At 41.5% G+C, this 20,958-nt stretch overlaps 1 protein-coding gene across 1 annotated transcript in view; it reads right to left on the bottom strand.

Annotated features, from left to right (window-relative positions):
* The window catches only part of GADL1 (glutamate decarboxylase like 1), a 99,245-nt gene that overhangs the window by 15,718 nt on the left and 62,569 nt on the right, over positions 1-20,958 (bottom strand). The window contains exons 13-14 of the mRNA XM_056857596.1: positions 14,766-14,817; positions 8,381-8,470 (exon numbers count right to left, since the gene is read on the bottom strand). Coding sequence (XP_056713574.1) covers positions 8,381-8,470; positions 14,766-14,817 — 142 coding nt within the window. The remainder of the gene's footprint in view (positions 1-8,380; positions 8,471-14,765; positions 14,818-20,958) is intronic.

The raw sequence follows: 20,958 nt of genomic DNA, 5'->3' as shown, positions 1-20,958 counted from the left end.
GATTGTGCAAAGCTTTCTTCTTCCCAACATTTCAAACACTGGCTTGGATGGAACAGGGCAAAAATACAAACCAAACTGGCCAGAAGTTCCACATGATTTCAAAGGGAGAGTTTGGCCATGCTGCCGTAGATCAGAATGTTGCCATTAATCAAATTCTGTTCCACAGCTATGAGCCATTTTATGGTTGGCTTCTCACAATCAGGAGAGAAACATTCCCTGCATACCAGAAAAAATAAATAACACTATAATTGTAGTAACAATTCAGCAGTTCAGGATCACTCAAAACCTTCCCTTTCTGCCTTAATCTCCCAAAACAATTAATCTTTCTGGGAGTGGAAAGAAGTTTAAATGCTTGGCAAAGTAACCAATATCATGTGTTTTCATTTTCTGTTGAATCAGTGGTGACCAAGGAGAGGAGAGGAATACTGCTTAGGCTGCTTTTGATCTCCATCTAGTGAGTGAATTAAAGAACTGCACAAATGCTGGTAAGTCTTTTCATAGCTTAACTAGAGTAGGATTGATATTGCATTTTAATCTTTTCAATCGGACCCCTAGAAAGACTGCCTGTTGTGAGGGTTCAAAACAACAGAAGTTTTCAAATATCACATACAATTAGATATGTAAGATTTCTTGGGATCATAAAGCTATCTTTTTTTTTTTTTTTTTTACTACACACGGTTTAGTTTCTTTAAGTAAAAAGTTCATAAAATGTGTTGGATAAATAAAGATTTTAAAATCTGACTTCAGCTTATAAGTGTGCAAACTCCAGAGTGTCACAGAACCCTTACTAATGCAAAAAAGGTTCCTTATTGAAGGAGATTCTTGACCAGGAGGAAAGTTGGATAGGGAAAAAGAGAGGCAACAAACTTTTCCATAACTGGATTAAAAGTTTTGTTTTGCTTTGGGATCTTTTTTCTAAAGGTCTTGAAAGGGTGTCCTCCTTATGTACCTAACCTATACAGCCTGCTTATCATCTCTCAGCTTCACCTACCTCTTAGGCCATGTATGCAGGGTTGATCCTGCTCCTCACTCAATGCTGATTTTTTAAATCCAACCTTTAAAGTGACTAAAGCAACCAAAATGATTAGGAGACTAGAGCAACTGTCCTATGGGGAGCGGTTAAGATGCTTAGGGCTGTTTAGCTTGGAAAGAAGGTGGTTAAGGGGAGACATGATAGAGGTCTATAAAATTATGCATGGTTTAGAGAGAGTGGACAGGGAGACGTTTTTCTCCCTCTCCCATAATACTAGAACATGGGGTCATCTGCTGAAGCTGGAGGGTGAGAGATTCAAAACAGATAAAAGGAAGTATTTTTTCGTACAACGCATAGTTAAATTGTGGAACTCCCTGCCCCAGGATGTGGTGATGGCTTCCAGCTTGGAGGGCTTTAAGAGGGGAGTGGACATATTCATAGAGGAAAGGTGTCTTCATGGCTACTAGAATGGATACTAGTCATGATGCATACCTATTTGCTCTAGTATCAGAGGAGCATGCCTATTATATTGGGTGCGGTGGAACACAGGCAGGATGGTGCTGCTTCAGTCGTCTTATTTGGGGGCTTCCTAGAGGCACCTGGTTGGCCACTGTGTGAACAGACTGCTGGACTTGATGGGCCTTGGTCTGATCCAGCAGGGCCTTTCTTATGTTCTTATGACTATTCATGGCCCCGATGCAAGAGGAAAAAGTCAAACAAATTTGACCGCCCCCAGTCGCCTGCTCCTTTTTCCATTCGTTTGCATAACCATTAGCAATAGTCGTTTGCATAGCTAAGCTGGCTGGGATTCTGCATGCTTCCTTCAGTGAATGCTTCGATGCAGGGGCGGAGCAAATACAAAAGGTCATGTTAAAGGGGCTCTTAAGAAATGCGAAGCAGGTATGCACCGGTTTCGCAGTGATGTCTAGAATGACGGTTCAGCATAAAGAAATAAAAAAATATGCAGGGCACTTCAGCCTGGAACGTGCTGCTAATTACCAAGCATAAATGCCCTTAGAGTAGTTAGGAGGATAAAATGGGGTGGAGGTGGGAAGGCAACGTATGACACCCTGAGCTCCTACCAGAAGGGTGAGACAAAAAATAAATAAATTGAAATCTGGTACACATACAGTTGTAGTAACATATTGAAACTTCAAACAGAATGCTAATGATTGTGTGGACAACAGACTACTTTAACAAATACGTTGGGAGATAACTTGAGTATTCAGAGTTCTTCTTTCCAAGAATGATTGCACTATTCTTTTTTTTTTAAGCACCCCAAACATAAACAATTCAAACTTCATCGTCTGTCCTAATAGGATGGCTGGGATATCTTGGTGCTTCCCAAGCTTCTGACAACAGATGCACATTTCTTTCCCGAATGAAAATCAGGTGGCTGCTTTACTCTAACAACCCCAGAAGGTTGCTTTTAGATTTTAGAACTAACACATCCCCCTTGTATCAGTAGAATATATCTCCTATATTCTGCAAATGCCAGTGACACTGTTCTAGGAAGGATCAAAGCCCAGACTGGTAACTCACACACAGACAAACAAGCATCCTCCTCTCAGGGTGGGCAACTTTGCTGCATTGGAACATCGAGAGTGTCTGAATGATCCAACCACTCTCAATAAAGTTGCAGCAATTATGTCCACAGCCACAAAAGGCTAGAGGGAGGCAAGGCAAGTATGCAGACTCATACAGAGATACAACAGGCAGACTACTCTATGAATGCACACTTGTTGCTCACCGGATCCCTGCTGCTTGTTCTGCAGTCGCAACAGGTCTCTCATGGCACACTAGTTCTTCCTTGTACACAGCTTGTAAATTACTGCCCTGATTATTACCAACATATTCTGTACAACTTTAAAAATCTTTTAAAATCTTGCCTGTACATCCTATAAATTTTTTAAAAAAACTTTTCTAGCATAGAATACTTATTCCCAAATATAATCCTACCAATTTTACTAACATTCTGGACAGGCAGGCTTTCTTGCACCCTGAAATCCACCAATTATTGAAAGACCCAAATATCCCTATCAACCAATGTCTTTAAGAAATGTATTTCCCCTGATAACCTGCTTCCAACAAACTCTACCATATATTTGTATCCTATCACTGAAATTCTAAGCACCTTTACTAGGAAGCAAGATCAAAGAAACAGAGTTTTTCTTCTAAAATATTTGACTTTAAGATTTGAAAACCTTTAAAGGTAATATAATACTCCAGATAAGAGTTTTACTTTTTTTTTCTTTTTTTTTAAAGGAGAGCAGACAGTCTGCAGGAGGATAAACGGAAAAATATTCCCTGGGAGCATGTTAGCTCCTCAGAAAAATAAACCAGCCTGTAAATACAGCAGGGGGAAAAATGCTGATGTTCTTAATTTAAAAAAAAAAAAAGATCTGGCAGTTTTTCTCTCTCCAAAGATGCAGATTTGCATGATTGCACCTAGAAGACATTAACAATGGTACACTAATTGGAAGCACAAATATATTCCCATTGCGCTGGTGCCCCCCAATGGTACATTCTTTCACTGCCTGCCAAGTATGGAAGTGAAAGGTTAGGAGAAAGAAGTTCCGTATGTGCCTGTTTGCAAGATTCACCAGACTACTCTGCACACATTATACAAGTCTTGTGTATTCTGTAGTAGCATATCAGGGTTCTGAGACTAAGACTACCTTCTAATTTTCCCAGTTACTTGCACAATCATTCTATGCATTTTGCTTAAAGGTTTGAATGTGTGTATAGCCCAGACTAGCCTGACCTTGACAGATCTCAGAAGCTGTGCAGGGTCAGCCCTGGTCAGTATTTGGATGGGAGACCACCAAGGAATACTAAGGTCTCTACGCAGAGGCAGGCAATGGTATATTACCTTTGAACATCTCTTGCCTTGAAAACCCTACGGGATTGCCATAAATGGGCTGCAACTTTATGGCAAAAAAAAACCCAAACACCTTACGGTTTTGTTTTAAAATTTCTTAGGATATTTTTGACAACTCTATTTTCCCTCAAAGAGAGGGAGCCTTTAAATAATCCCCAAATTTCAAGTGAATTGGACCACAGCATTTAATTCTATGCCCCTGAACAAGGTGCCCCAGCCATCCTCCATTGTTTCCTATGGAGGAAAAAAGCTGCAAAAAATGTAACACCTGAGAATCTAAAACTGTAACACCCAAGAATCTGAAACTAAGTACATCACAAGAATCTCAACAAACAATACGAGAATCTCAACATAAAATGCAAGAATTCACAAAAACTGCAAACCTGACACAAACCAACTCCAGCAAAGAATAAGCTTTTTCAAAACACTTCAAAATGAGAGAATCCTACCTAAGGTAGCCTGGCAAGCCAATACCAAGTCCTGGGGGGAGGGCAGTCCTGGGAGCATGCAAATGCCAGCTCCTGAAATTCCTGGTTAACCCCAAATATTGCTGGGATTTTTTGGAACCCATTTTTTTTGTTGTCCCAAAAAATCCTGGATATTTTGGGGGGAGGTGAATAAATCTGAAAATACTGATAAGGCTTTTTTCTAACACACATCCCTAATGCTATTCATGTAGAGTGAAGTAGGAGAAGAGTTGGTTTTTATATGCTGACTTTCTCTACCACTTAAGGAAGAATCAAACCGGCCTACAATCACCTTCCCTTCCCCTCCCCACAGCAGACACCGTGAGGTAAGTGGGGCTGAGAGAGCTCTAAGAGAGCTGTAACTTGCCCATTTCACCAGATTAGCCTCCGCCACTCATGTTCTTCAGATTAGAGTCCACCGCTCCAAACCACTGCTCTTAACCACCACAATGGCTCTGACAGTTGCTTGTTTCGGGAGAACAAATTATGCAGTCACCATATTGGGTTAATTGGGCATCTGTGGGTTTTCTGTATGCTTACAGCTTTCATTCACACGAACCAAAACTCTGAAAAATCAGGCTGAATGGTTTGTGTGAATGGAAGCTGTACCCACATGGAAAATCTATGTGCAGCCCAACTCACACGATTTGGCAACTGAACAACTCATGCTCCTGTAGGGTTGCCATCTCTGGGTTGGGAAATTCCTGAAGATTTGGGGCTGGAGCCTGGGAAGGGTGGGGTCTGAGCTGGGGAGTGGAGGGACCTCAGTAGGGTATAATACAATAGAGTTCACCCTGCAAATCAACCTTTTTCTCCAAGGGAACTGATCTCTGTAGTCTGCAGATGAGTTGTAATTCTGAAATGTCTCTAGACCTCACCTGGAGGCAGGCAACCCTACACTTCTGAAACACACTTGTTTGGGTCACACGGCACTTGAATGGAATGCAACATAATGTCCACAGAGGGCATCTGATAATGCAGAATCACAACAGACTTGGAAGTTTATAGGGGGGAAAACCAACAAAGTATTTACTGTTAAAGTTTTTTTTAAACCCACAAGTACTAACAGACAAATCTAACATTCATTATTCATTCATGAGACTGTGACTTTGACCACCACAAACAATCAAGCAGCTTCATGAAATATTTAAAACCGCCTCATGAACAAAAGGAGGACAAAATTACATTTCACATGTCTAACTTAATCCAATTGTACTTGAATAAGGTTAAAAAAAATTCAAGACCTCCTCAAGACCTAAGCATGGGATAAGACAGATACACCTCCTGTTTCTTTTTTATATGACTTCAGCTCACAGGCTAAAAAAAAAGGTGTTCCTTTATCTTTTCAGAGTAGATCATTAAAGGATCTCTGGGTTTTTTTATAGCAAAACAAAATCTTTCAAAGATCTTCCACGTAGCCATTTTTTAATTTTCACAGCTAAGATGAAAGGTCCCTAGTTACCATCTGCCAGCTCCGAGGCCAAAGAGCAAAACAGACCGGCAGCCTGCCATCACCAGAATGATATTTCTGAACTTCGAAAATCCTGAGTGCCCACGCATTCACTTCATAAATGAAGAGACATAAAATAAACTTATGGATGTGATGTAACCTTAAGAAACCTTCCATCTTGAAAAAAAAATGGAGATTTCCATATGGTTACAAGGTTCCAACCACTTAGGTTTCAAGGGCAGAAACAGACTAAAATTTCAAAAGTAAAGTTAGGAGGAAATTTAATATCTAGAATGACTTATCTGGGATTCCCCCCCCCCAAACCAACTACAATGATATGTAGCATATCTTTTTCATTCCTCCAGAATAGGTCCTTTCAGGAATTAATACCTTCACTTTATATTTCTTAACATCTTAAACCTCCTTTTTTCTGATTTCTTCTATATGTTTGTTAGCTAAGGGCTGATTCACATTACGGTTTACACATGTTTTTTCTGAGTTCCCCACTTTATCTTTTGGTCACACATGATTTGCAGCTTCCCCTTGGTTCCCATGCATGTGGTACCTGATTGAAATTGGGATTAAGGCATATGGGGAGAAGGGGCTTTAACCTTCACCTAAACCATTTTCCAAACCTCTGATGATCTGGGCAAAATGGTGATTTACACCAATTGGAGAAACCCTCACGTAACTGTCATCTCAAGTAAGGTTAATGCTATTATAACATCCTTCATTAAATAAGTTAAGCACTGGGTGAACTTGCCTTTCCTTCCTTGCACATGGCCAGTTGTACATGAGATGGGAAGGCCAGATGACTTGTGTCCCATCATACCTAGCAGCAAACTCATGGGCTTTTTTTAAAATCCTTCTCCCATTGTTCTGACTGTAAGCAGGAAGAAGAAGAGTTGGTTTTTATATGCCGACTTTCTCTACCACTTGAGGAAGAATCAAACAGGCTTACAATCACCTTCCCTTCCCCTCCCCACAACACACACCCTGTGAGGTAGGTGGGGCTGAGACAGCTCTAAAGAGCTGTGACTAGCCCAAGGTCACCCAGCTGGCTTCATGTATAGGAGTGGGGAAACAAATCCACTTCGCCACTCATGTGGAGGAGTGGGGAATCAAACCCGGTTCTCTAGATCAGAGTCCACCGCTCCAAACCACAGCTCTTAACCACAACACTACGCTGGAATAGGGCATGCATTTGCCTTCTTCCCCACCCCTCACCTCAAAACCCAACATTCGCCTTGGATTGGAAGGTTCTGTTTCCATTTAGCACATTGGCAGTGGGAAGTGGTACCAGGTTGCAGCCAATTTATGCCAATCTGTAGGGTTTTCAAGGCAAGAGATGAACAGAACTGGTTTGCCATAGCCCCTGACTTCCTTGGTGGTCTCCCATCCAAGTCCTAACCAGGGCTGACACTGCTTAGCTTCTGAGATCTGACAAGATTGGGCTAGCTTGGGCCATCCAAGTCAGGGCTATTTAGCACATTATAAGAGAAAAAGATTGGCGGGTAGCTGAGCTTTCTAACAATAGCAGAGACTCCGGTGGGAAGTTTCAGGCCAGGGAGATGTGGGGTGAATTTTTCTCAGTCTGTCTGCCTTTTATTCACTCACTCACTCACTCACTCACTCACTCAAACAGCTTTCCTAATCACGACTTAGATGCTGCAAACCAGCCCCACCCCAACAGATCACAAGATCAGGCTACCAGATGTACGCACATTTACTTTAGCTGCTATATCTAGGGTTTATGTCTAAGATTAGAACTGCAGGAGGAAGGATGGCCCAAACAGGCCACTAGGAGCAGCGCAAGCAGTGCCCCGGCCCTCTCTTTTTGAAGATATTTATTAACAATGTCTACAGTTTTCCTCTTAATGAAGCCCTTATTAGACCTTTTTGTTTTGTTTATTCTTTATCCCCAAGTACTGGCTTTTTCCAACAGACTGGGGAAAAGACTCTACTGATAATTACCCCATTCTGATTCTAATCCCTTTTAAAGGTAAGCTTAACATTAGAAATGTATTCTTAAGCACCCTTTTTGAGTATATTATCCATTGATCATGCAAAGCAAGTCCCAAGGACAATGTTAAATGTCTAAACACAGGTAATGAATGCTCCGTCTAGACAACGGATACAGACAACGTTGTTCATCTTCCCTCAGTTCTGCCATCTGTTAGCAGCTTTGATAGCGAGCGGAAGGCTTGTATAATGTCTGCATCTATTATATTAAGAGGAAAACTTAATTAGCCTTGTCTAAATTGAAATAGTAGTAAACGTTAAAATCCTTGGAATGCCTATCTTTGGATCAAAACAGCCCTCTGATGATGGATTAGTTTTGCGAGCATATACAGAAGCAGTTTTCAGGGAGGTTTTATTTCAATGCACATAAAAGGGTGCATAAATCAGTATCCTTACCTGTTCCTCACTAGGGTCGCCAAACTTACTTCCCCTGCCTAGGCTACAGTGCCTGTAAGAGCATGTTGAGTGACAGAAAGGTTTAGCAGTCAGGACACTTGCTGAATTTACATTTGTCTTGCAGCTGCAGAAGGCACGGGTGTCCTATCAGAAATGAACTGGCAACTCTATAAATACCATGTAGTACTCACCCGATGGAGCTGTTCCCAGAATTCAGGTCCTTTCTCCATGTTTCTCAAGCGAGGTGGAATGTACCAGAAGCAAATATTTGCATATTCCGGCTAGAAGGGGGGGGGGGGAGATTGAGAAATTGTCAAGCTATAGGAAGAGAATTGGTCAGTCTACAGCTAAAAAAATTAGCATGGCCTGTATTCAAATTCTACCTCATTCATAGATGCATCAAGTTGTGTTGGAGAAATTTTCAGTCTTATTTAATATTGAAAAACAGTAACCAAAATACTGTCTGTTGCTGTAAGTATACTCCTGCTATGTAACTTCTGCATTGTTTAACATGACACATATAAATGCTTATGGCTTGCTGCGGCTATTTTGGATTTCTGCTTGTTTTCAGATTTCTGCAACCTAAACTCTTTTGCACTGTTGATTGGATGTCTCATCCTGTTGACTTACGCATTGACTTAACGCTGTATAATCCACCCTGAGTCTCAGTGAGAAAGGAAGACGATAAGTAACATAAATGTAACAAATAAATAAACAAATCTGAAGCTGCCTGCGTATTAGTTCTGTTTTACAGAGTGGGAAACAAATGGCCCATGTGTGCACTCAGAGAAAAGAGGGTGGTAAAATTCTCACAAAGAGGTGAGGAAAAAAAAACATCTTGCACATTTACATCCACAGGCAAGGAGTGGTAAAATTCTCACCACAGTGTGACAGGGCATTGCAGATGACTGTCATATTAGGTGGTGACCGGCACGCTTTTGCAAGTTATCTCTTGGTAAATGGCAATTTCTATTTACCTGGTGTGAAGCAAATCATTAGTACTAGGCAATGCCATGGGTGACAAAAGAAAATGTGGCCATTTGTACTCTGAAAACAAAAACATTTCCTTCTGTATTTACACCTTGAAGAATGTCCTATTTTATTTTTAACACACCCATCACCCAATTGCTCAAAGGTGAGGAAAGCTCAAATAAAAAGGCAATATAAAAAAAGACTGCAGTCCAAAGCATGTGTGTGTGTGTGTGTGTGTGCGCGCGTGTGTGTGTGTGTGTGTAGGGGGGGGGTCAACACATTTCACTTAATTTAGATTTCTCCACCCTTCTACTTAGAATTCTGTGCTGTTGTGATAGGGTTTTTATTCCAAAAATAATCACAAACAAATTCAATATTGTCTCATTTTTATCCAAGATTAGCTGTCTTAGTGACCTGGAGAAGGTTGCTTTTCTCCTGTCTGATACTGACTCTGCTGTTATTTACAATATGTCTCTTTTTTCCCTAGCAGCCAGGAAAATTCAAGCCAGCATTGCAGTTAAACCAGACAATATTTGTGTTTGATTTAAATTTATTTTTGTACTTGATTTTAACTGTTTTCTTGTTGAATCTGATGTGATAGTGTCTACTTGACTGTAATGGCCTTTGGCTATATACAATAAATCTGTACCTACCTACCAATAAAGGAGATAATGTTAACAATGATAATTATAACACATATTCTCCCAAAATGTGCACCGTTTCCCCCAAAACCTTCTGGTTAACCCCTCCCCCCCAAAGGATCAAAGTGGGAATTGGGGGTGGGGAGTGAAAATAGCTATAGCACACTTGTCATTTCCCCCCAAATGGGAATACTACCTCAATTACACTTCTAATCTTCCTCCCACAATTGGGTAGAAACTACCAGTTGTGCCAAATTCTTTCATGAAAGGGCACTCGTAGTATTCATATCATTTTCTGCCTGCCTTCAAAGAATGCCTTAAATACAGTTTAATCATCAAGAATACAGTTGTCAGCAGGGAGAGATCAGCAAGCAAGCCACCTGCTGCTGCTCCAAAATAGATGAAGTTAAGCTCTTTCTCCGGCGCAAGCAGGGCTGTGTAGGTACAGAGTTCTTTTTGTCGAAAGCAGATCGTTTGTATCCAGTTTTTTTAGGGGCAAAAGAAGGTGGCACTGAATGACCCACCACTCCGTGCAGACAGCCATGGAGCCCTTTAGACTTGGGCAGCATCCCTTAGGTAGTGAATACTTTTGGTTCTTCCTTCAAATCCAATTCACACCATTGTCTTCCATCGCTGCCACGAGGTGGTTGTTTTTCTTTAACAGGACAGACGGCAACAATCACCTGATGGCTACGTGGAGTGGAACTAATAGGATGTATTGCTATCACTGGCTGTTTTTTCCTTCTCGCTTCAAATTATTCCTTAGCAAGGGCAGCCGGTCACAAGAGGAAAGCTTCACATAATCAAGCAATCAAATGACACTTGGTATACAGCAGCTGGGATATCCCTACTAGCTATCACAGAGTGGTTGTCTTGTTTCCTTAAGAGTGCTTCCAGACATTTTTTTCCTGAGAAGCAATGATAGCAAAGGACGAGAATAAAACAGGAAGTACCTAAAAGAACTGCCACATTCAGAAATGCCATCACTGGTTTGTTACCTCCGTTAAGTGTTCTGATCTGGAGCAGCAGAGAGAGCTACTCCCGTACTGTGGATTCCCAGATTTCCAATTCAAAGCACTGAGAACCCACAAACATTGTGAACAGAGGTATCCCCAGTCCCTTCAAGTATTTTTTCTGAGATTCAAAGAATCTTTCCTTTGAGCCTCTCAATCTTGGAAGGGGGTTTTCCCATTCAAAAAAATCAGATGCCCACGAAGTCCATTATGTTTCAGATGTCCTTGGCAGTTTTCATAAAAGCCATGTAAATATGAACGGCATGTAAATATACAGCTGTGGTTCTTCCTATTTATACTTCATATATTCTCTGATTTCTTCAACTATCCTTGATCCTCTCCATCTCATTTTTACTCATATATGATGCCTCATTTCCTGTCCCACGTTCCTGAGTCTCTCCTCATGTGTGTGCCCACGTCTGCTCTAATTTAAAAGCAAGTACGATTGTGCTGCTTAAAACTGCAGAATCTTCACAATTTACTTCCTACCTCTGTATTCTGAGTTTCTGAAAGAACTTGCAACGCACTCATTTTTAATTTTAAAAGATCAGTCATTTGCCGAATGGTCTCTAAAAACCCAAGGATTTCAGGAGTTCGTTTGCCTGAAAAGTTCCAGATCAACATTTGTTGAGAATGTCTCCCTCAAAGCTGACCATTTTCACATGTATCCTGCATTAATAAGGGAAGCCTCTTCCCTTGACAGTATAGTCTGTATCTCTGAACTTTTGGTGGGGAAAGAGATGGGCAGGAAACTCAAATAACACGGACTGCATTTATGCATTTGTGCAGACACTTCGTCCTTGACGCCTAATGCCAAGGCAAGTTTGGCATCTGCCAAAATGAGGCTGTTGTAAATGCTAGTAAAAACATGGAGTTTTAACATTATCCCCCCAAAACCTCAAACTATTGACATTTTCAGATTTTGCATTTCCTGATAAATGACCATCCACAAGTATGCTCAACATCTATGTGAAAGAAAACAATAATCTTGGAAGGAAGACAAATCATGCGACTGCCTTACTAGAGTCAATCAGATGTAGATGGAACAGACCAATAATGTGGCCCTAACGTCTATATGTTATTGACTGCTATCCCTTCTTGTGCCCATTAGGGCTGTCGATTCGGTTCGTCCCGAACCAAAAAACAGCCGAATTTCCCCTGATTCGGCGGTTTTTAGTTCGGATGGAACCGAACTCAAAAAAGGCGGGAAAACGAGGAGCCGAATTCAGCGAGTTCGGGGTGTTCGGCGAATAAATTCAGCAAATTCAGTGTTCGGCGCAGCAGCATAACTGTCAGTTAGTAAGCAGCATTCTCCCGCGGCCAATCGGTGGCAAAGCTGGGTCTTCTTCTGGCCAATCAGTCGCGATTGAGTGCATGAGCCCAGCTGCTGCGCGGCCCGGGGAGAGAAAGAGAGAGAATCTGTTTGTGTATGAGAGAGATCTCCCTTGGGGGGGGGGGGTGCGTGTGCACATTCGAGCCATTTCGTCCTCCCTCCTTAATGTGCTTCTCTGACAAAGGGGGTTTGCAATTAGCAGAGCTTGCCGTCCACGCCCAAAGCTCCCAGCCCCGACAAACAGCTGAGCTGTGGGGAGCAAGGGCGGGGCAGGTGCGAAGAAGATGGAACAGAAGACATCCACAGTAAGACCCGTTTTGGGGCTTTTCTCTATAATTTTTCTCCTGTGTGTGTGTGGGGGGGGAAAGCAGCGTCTGTGTGTGTGGGTGGGTGGGGGGAAGCCAAAGGGGGCTTTCGCCCGTTCTGCCTGGGGGTGTGTGCCCCCTCGAGTCTCTCTCTCCCTGGTTTGAGGGAGGGGCTTCAATTGTGTGTCCTCAGGTTTTCCCTCATTCATAAGATCGGTTAGGTCTATTTTGATGCTTGCTCAAAAGTGGTTTTCAAATTGTGACTTAAAGAATGCATTTGCCTGGTCCCGAGTCCGATGCAAAAGGGGAAATTCCACCCCCTCCTGCTCCTTTAGCGTGCCTCTGTCCCTTTCCATGGTTTGCAAACTCCCAGGAGTCACGTGTTGCTTTGCATGGTTGCAAACGTGTTGCTTTGCATGGTTTGCATGGTTGCAAACCTGTTGCTTTGCATGGTTTGCAAACTTCTTCGCACCTGCCCTGCCCTTGCTCCCCCCAGCTCAGCTGTTTGTCGGGGCTGGGAGCTTCGGGAGTGGGTGGCAAGCTCTGCTAATTGCAAACCCCCATTGTCAGAGATGCACATTAAGGACCCCTTTCAGGGCCCATATCTCAGCCCCCCCTGACCCAATCTTCACAAAACTTGGGGGTTCCTGCAAGAAGGGTCCCCTCAAGCTACGCTGAAAGTTTCGGACCTCTACCCCCAAAAATGTCCCCCCCGGAGCCACGGAAAGGCACGATTGTGTTTTTAATGGCTTTATTCGGCCGAATTTTTCCCCGAACTCCGGATCTCATGCTGAATTGCACGGACCCGAAGTGGGGGAGTTCGGACTTCGGCATTTCCCAAATAAAAACGGGCCGAACTTTGCCGAATCCGAATTTTACCGATTTTTTTTTTTCAACAGCCCTAGTGCCCATTGCTGATCTGGTACCATAGTTCATGGTGAAGTCATTACATTGATCTAGGCTACAGCATTGTGACGTCAACCCAAAAGAGATGCCATCAAGGTAGAATGAACACTGTACCATGATGTTACCATAAACTTTCTTTTCCTAAATATTTCTTGGTGACCTGAACAACTGAAAGCTTGGGCACATACTACGAAACCATAGGTAAATTGTTGACATACGTTGCTATAGATCTTGTTCCTTTGGGTTCTGAGGCACAGGAGACTTGGTGTACAATAGGATTTTCTATTTTTTCCTGTTCCTGAAGATTTTTTTCTTAGTCTTAATTGGATTCTAAACTACCTTGGCAAATAGTTAGATATCTTATACAAAGTTGCAGGGTCTAGTCAGTTCTATATGTTATTGTTAACAACCCCCCACCCCAAATTGAAGCAAGATTGCAAAATTTGGCCTGCCTTGGCACAGAACTGAAGTAAGGGAGGACACATGATTTTCATGCAAATGCTTCAAATTCAAACCTCAGCACATCCAGATAAAATGATGAACTAGCAGAACATCGGTTTGTATGCAAAGGTATGACTTACACCTGAGAACATGGAGACCAAATGCTAGCTGGCTTTGCAATACTAAACAGAGTTATACCCTCCAGTGACTTTAATGGCCTTAGAAAGCTGTAGCTTTGTTTAGGATTTTACTGTAGGTTGACTAATGTATAGACATGTCTCTCTACAGGTAAGGAAGCCTTATATATCCATGACATTCGGATTACCTTGCAGCAGAATTTGAATTCATCACAAAGTACATCCAGGCAGGCTGGTTTGTCCTCCTTAGTCAGCTGCTTCCATTCTTCTATGGACCGGATCCCCTGGGGACAGACTCCAACTTACACTTTTTCAGCAATCTGTCTCACCCTGGAAACAGATGCCAGATGAACCCTTCTGACCTGGCCAGCCTTTATCTCATGCAGATGGCACTTTAGATGACATCCATAAACAATTCACCAAGGGCTTTCACAGTGATTCTTGTGCTAGACTCTAAAGTATCCGGGGAAAATGTTCTCTGAAAGCCCAAAGCTTTCTGTACTTTGTTGTCTCTCATGCAGAACTAAAGCATGTGAAAATATTTAAGGATAAGTAGTAATTTCTTATTTTAAAAAAATCCAAAAGAAAAAAAATTAACATATTGCAGTTTCCAACCCTAGCTGTGGCAAGAGGAGGGTAGCCCATCTGCTTCTGTATCAAGTAATATATAGTATTAGGTGATTGATTATGTTCTAAAGCTTTGCTCTTCAAAAGTCAAAGGGAGCAGGCTGTCTACATTACATTGCTCTTAGCATTCTTTGAATTATCAGCTCCAGAATGCTTGTTAAAATGTGGGCACACAATGTTGGGCATTTGGTACCAACCTACCTCCAGCAGCAGCTGGAACCCTTCTCTCTTCTTAATTTCATCCACTAGATATCTGTAATTAAGCATAACAAAAACTGCAGGCATTAAATTTTTAATTTTGCATCATTTATCAGAAACTTCCAAATGTGAGATGGTAGTGTAAATACAATCTTAAAAATAGACAATGAGAATTTTCTACTAACCCTTGACCATACATATTTACACATCCATATCTAAAAACTACACATTTACTTTTTAGTGAAAAGTAGAATTAGTTTCCCCTATCACTTCTCCAACCAACACAAAACTTTCTGACGTATCAGCCCAAGATCTAGAGATGATTTGTTTGCTTGAAATGACTCTCTGTTAGGTTGGGAAGGATGAGGATCAAAAAGAGACATGTGAAAAGGGACTTCTTACACAAACAATGATTTATCCATAGTATCCTAAATGAAATGCAGAACATTTTTTTTTAATTTAATATCCAGACCATAATAAGGAGAGGGTTTGAGAGAGGTAGGCTCCAAATGGATTTTCCAGGCCTTTCCCAACTTACAGAAATACAAATAAAAGCACACATACAAGATTTGAGAAAATTACTCATTAAGAACTAAACCTGTTCCCAGCATTCTAGCCAATGAGGAAGCCCCAAAGTCTTGGGAAAAGGTGGACCTATGTATTTATTTTTAATAACTTTAAAAAAACCACTTAAGGCAATAGACTTAGCAATCATTTCTTTCCTAAAACTGCTTTGTGGCATTGATTTGGGAATTACTATAGAAAAGTCAGAGATGTTACCTATGTCGATAAGACCTCCCCAGTCCTGCCCACCCTGAAGTCCATTTCCCTGATCTGGCCTCCTGCAGCAGGCATCTCCCATGTTTTCTCAGTGTTTTTTTTTTCAATCGGCAATTGACATTGTTACAGCATTATGACATTATAATAAGCGATCTATCAGGTTCTCCGACTTCACACTTTCATTTAACAAAAAAAAGTCTCTATAATGTTTCATTGCTGAGATATGCCTTTCACCTTAAATCATCACAATGAAAGGGGCTAGAGTCAGGGAAAACCTGCCATGTGGAAGCCCCACTGGCACTGTACTATATTGGTAGCCTCAACAGGGAAACCAAAAAAAACCCAGCCACAAATGGAAAATCCACGTAATATAATCTTTTACTCCCTTCCCCAAACTACATAACAATTTGCCGAATGGAGCTTAGTTCTAGATAAGTGTGCCTATGACAGTAGATTAATCAGCATAATTGAATGAATTAATTTGATTTATTAATTGATGTAATCAGTTGTTTAAAATCTTTTGATACTGGCAGCAGATTTGTGGGGAAAACAAAGTTTTACTTTAAGGACATAGAAATTCATTGGTGGCGGCCACCTTATTAGAAGAAGCATCCTCCCCCATCTTATACACAGAAAGATGAATGCTTATCTCAAGATGGTGTCTGCATGCATCTTTCAAAAAACCCAAGGAAACAATACTTTTTTTCTTATTCACAAGCAAATGTATGCAGGATTTCATCAATTTCATGTAGGTAATCAATTAATGTTTATTTAATGGATTCACAGTTCTAATTTCTACCATTCTTTCCTTGTTTCCTTGTTTATAGTAAACAAAATAATAGATAGCCTAAATATTGAGGTTTAGTCTCCAACCATGATTTGACAGTCAAGAAATTCTAACAATGCATATGAACCACAAGAACTTTAGTAACAAAGTGATGATGAAAACCCTGCATCAACATCCGAAGTGTCAGTAGGCATATTTTCTACAACAAAAACTGGAAAGAGAAACATAAAAAAGAACAAACATTTGGATTAAACTTGAACTGTCAGCAGCCTCTGAATGGCGTTTTCTTATTTTAACAGTGCAATTGCAAGCAGAGTAATACTTTTCTAAGCCTTCAATGGAAGGGTGTAACTCTGTTAAGGAGTACACTGTACATACTATGGCTGCATGACTAGAATACTGGAGTGAGTGAATTGGATAAAAGTATGTGAATTGCCCATGGTCCTCTCCTTCCACCTTTAATGGTACGACTTTATTGGCCAAAGCCTTTAGCCTAACCACACTAATATAAACACACACATACATTTTAAGCTCCCTTTTCCCTTCTAAGTGCATCCTAATTAGAAAAGGTTCTTAATTTTTATTTTGTGCTGAATTACTAAAAGATAACAGGCCAAGGATTTAGAAACATTTGGATCCTTATCCCAAAGAAAGGAAATGCTTTGATCATCACTCATAAACTCATCCTCCTCTAACAACGGAGTTATCCATCTCTCTCTCTTTCCACCAAATAAAGGACATTCAAGGACTAAGAGTAAGCCAAGGTACTTGTCTTCCCATGTTACGAAAGCACCAACGTTCTGGAAAAGGGGCTCCAGCAAAGTGGCCTTTTATTTTAGTTCAGGTGATGGTACGGCATTTAATCTGGCAGCCAAAAAAAATTACAGTATCTGAGAATAGTCAAAGAGTTTAAGTATGCTGGGAGGGTCACCGGAGGTTCTAATCCATTACAGGAAAGTTCACAAGGTTGGAAGAGACCACAAGGGCCATCCAGTCCAACCCCCGGCCATGAAGGATCCCACAATCAAAGCACTCCCGACAGATAGCCATCCACCCTCTGCTTAAAGACCTCCAAAGATGGGGACTCCACCACCCTCCGAGGCAGCGCCTTCCACCGTCGAACAGCCCTCACCATTAGAAAGTTCTTCCTAATGTTTAGGAGGAATCGCTTTCCTCTTAGTTTAAATCCATTACTCCGTGTCCTAGTCTCTGGAGCAACAGAGAACAAGCTAGTTCCCTCATCAACATGGCATCCCTTCAAATATTTAAACATGGCTATCATGTCACCCCTTAACCTTCTCTTCTCCAGACTAAACAAACCTAGCTCCTTAAGTCTCTCCTCATAGGGCATGTATTCCAGACCTTTGACCATTCTGGTTGCCCTCCTCTGGACTTGCTCCAACTTGTCAACATCCTTCTTAAATTAAATGCAGGACATTTAACACCCCCAGTGACCCCTACTCCTTGCCCAGAAGATGGCCAAGATGCCTTCCCTCTCATCATCTGCTTAAGGTCATAGAATCAGCATTGTTGACAGATGGCCATCTAGCCTCTGCTTAAAAACCTTCAGGGAAGGAGAGCTTACAACCTCCCGAGGAAGCCTGTTCCACTGAGGAACCGCTCTAACTGTTAGAAAATTCTTCCTAATGTCTAGACGGAAACTTTTTAAATTTAATTTCAACCCGTTGGTTCTGGTCCAACCTTCTGGGGCAACAGAAAATAATTATTTAAGTTACATTTGGTGAAGCACAGGAAGGGGAAGAGTCAGAAGGGAGAGAGGTTGTGTATCTGATGAAGCTCTCATTGGTGCATCCGTGAAAGTGGAATCAAACAAATGTCAGGCAATGGTTTCTTGAAACTGTGTGCTATTAAAAGAAATGACATTCTTTCTGATCCACTGTGCTATTGCTATTTGATCTGTCAGTCATGGCAGCATTCCTGTGTGCTACCTAGTTTTGTGTTAATTAAGGCTGCCTACAAAAGCACCATAATACCAGGAGATGCAGGACATTCACCCATCACAGAGGAAATCCAGCTTCCCTGCCTTTGCAATGCAAATCACAACTGTGCATACCAGTGATTTGGATGCTTATTCAGTTGTCTGTCTAGCCATATTTCAGTCAGTCTATTTTTTATTTTTAAAAGAAGCATGTATGAGTATTCAGTTAAATGTGTCTGCTTTTTATATAATGAAGTACAATTTTCAAACAGTTTTAACTGCTCTGGGGAGGGCAATGGTGACATTGATGGTACAGATACCAGCCAGTCAGCACTGTATATTGCCTGCTTTTCTGTAAGCGCCCAGAACAGTTTTCCCTGAGCATAATCCTGGGAATAAAATGTTTATGTCTGAACAAACCAGGGTGGGCGCACTTCCACTTTTCCAGTGACTTTTGTCATCTGGCCCGTATTACACACCCTAAGCAGGAGAGGAAGTCAAGGAATTTACAAAAATAAGGGTATGAATTCAAAACGAAACTTGGTTTCTTTTCATTGGTCCGCACCTACACATACTGCCCATGTACCCCATGACATTTTGCCAAGACTGAATTTTGTCTAGGAATTTGTACTAAACAGAACACTGGAGAGTATTTATGTCAGAGCCCAGAGAGTGTCAATCAAGTCTTGCACATGTGACTTCTTTCCATGCAACCAGATCTCCATGGCAAACAGTTGCCACGAGCACCAACGTTCTTGGAACGGATGAATGAGTTCCTGTAATAAAAGATTATCATTTCAGCTCTTGTAGAATACAATTACTGATCTTAAAGTGAGGAGTACTTTAAAGTTCTTTATTCCTTCCTCTTCAAAGCACTCTATGTGGTAAGTCACTATTATTCACATTTTACAGACAAAGAAAGGATGAGAGATTATCCAAGGGTAATCTAAGGAGTGCACATTGGTGGTGCTGTGACACAAGGACGGGGGCAAACAGTGCCTTGGAACATCAGTGGAGCAAAAATTAACAATATGATTGTGACAATGCCAGAGCAACGCATACATTACATTTCCTAAGGAATCAGCTGAGGGCTCTATTGCAATTATTTTAAAATACGGGTGAGCCCCAGCAAGCAAACAATAAACAAACAAACAAATAAATAAATAAATAAAGGGGTTGGGATCAGTTGTAATCTAATACAAAGACAGGAAAATGCAATATTCCCAGCAAGCAGGAAGCAGACAGATAAATGGTGAATGTACAACAGCTGAAGCGAAATGCAACCTGAGTACAACCTTTGCTTGGCAGCGGGAGGAAAAAGTCTCGCCCTTAAGTTATAAGGTCAGTAGGCTACCACCAGAATACAGACACGGCTATATTCAGGAACCCCTGAAATATTATCTGTGCAGCATCAGAGTTAACCTTACTGTAACGTACGAGAAAACATGCTGTGCAGTTAGCCAAATAGTTAGCAAACCTGGATTATTGCCTAGAGAAACTGATGCCTCAGCTACAAAGTCCGAGTGCCTAATACTCCAGCTAGCTAGAAGTAGTGTGCTGAATATCACTCCCGGTCATTATCAGATGAAGGCAATTTTGTTCTCTGGAAAACAGGGCCACTTTAACTTAGCTACAAAACCGGCTAAATCCTAAGACATCAAAGGGATGTATTGATCCTGAACAGGATAATTAAACTGTATATTCTTAGCAAAGTGAACCTTGATGAGGAACAGTTCTTTTACTGAGAGGTGATTCAAGTAATAAACGCCATATAAAGGTAAAGGTCCCCTGTGCAAGCACCGGGTCATTCTTGACCCATGGGGTGACGTCACATCTTGATGTTTACTAGGCAGACTTTGTTTACGGGGTGGTTTGCCAGTGCCTTCCCCAGTCTCTTCCCTTTACCCCCAGCAAACTGGGTACTCATTTTACCAACCTCGGAAGGATGGAAGGCTGAGTCAACCTTGAGCCAGCTACCTGAAACCAACTTCCGTTGGGATCAAACTCAGGTCGTGAGCAGAGCTTGGACTGCAGTACTGCAGTACTCTACGCCATATACAGACAGAATAATAAAGTAAAATAATAACAGACCACCCATTTTACTCAGGGACTCAGCATGACTGGGGGTTTCTCTCCAGCACTCCAGCATGTTTGCCTCTAGAGATCTAGTTTTGTCTCAGAGGGGTAACATTCTTTCCAAGCCTGTTCTTTCAGTGTAATCCTTCCATATGCTTAAAGGAAGTCAAGTGTATTTTATCAGCAAAGGTTGGCCTTTTAAATGCCATTCAAAAAGAGGAAGCATGCTGTGTTGTTTGACCAATATGGTCTCCATCCCAACCTCCACCTGACAGACAGGTCCGGAGTGGCTTCTGAAAACAGTAAGTCCAGATGAGGCTTGAGGTAAACAGGGGGAAAGTAACTTTTATTCACTTCCTTGGATGAAATAAGGTTGTTCAATAAAGAGGCTTGAAACTACATATAAGTATAACACACAGCATTTGCTGGGCTATCACTGTTATATGTTTTCAGGAGACAATTCAGGAGTGCAGAGAGCAGCCACACTTTTATTCCCGAATCTATGGCCTTTCCACCACCTTAGTATTGTCACAGTACAATTGTGAGCTCCTTCTGAAATCTCCAAATCTTTGACCAGCTTTCCCCAGAAAACCAGGCTTTGAGACATACAAAGT

Source organism: Euleptes europaea, chromosome 11, assembly GCF_029931775.1.
Source record: "Euleptes europaea isolate rEulEur1 chromosome 11, rEulEur1.hap1, whole genome shotgun sequence".
In the NCBI taxonomy this organism is placed as follows: Eukaryota; Metazoa; Chordata; class Lepidosauria; order Squamata; family Sphaerodactylidae; genus Euleptes; species Euleptes europaea.
Note: the sequence above shows the minus strand (reverse complement) of the source record. Positions and strands in the feature narration are given on the sequence as shown.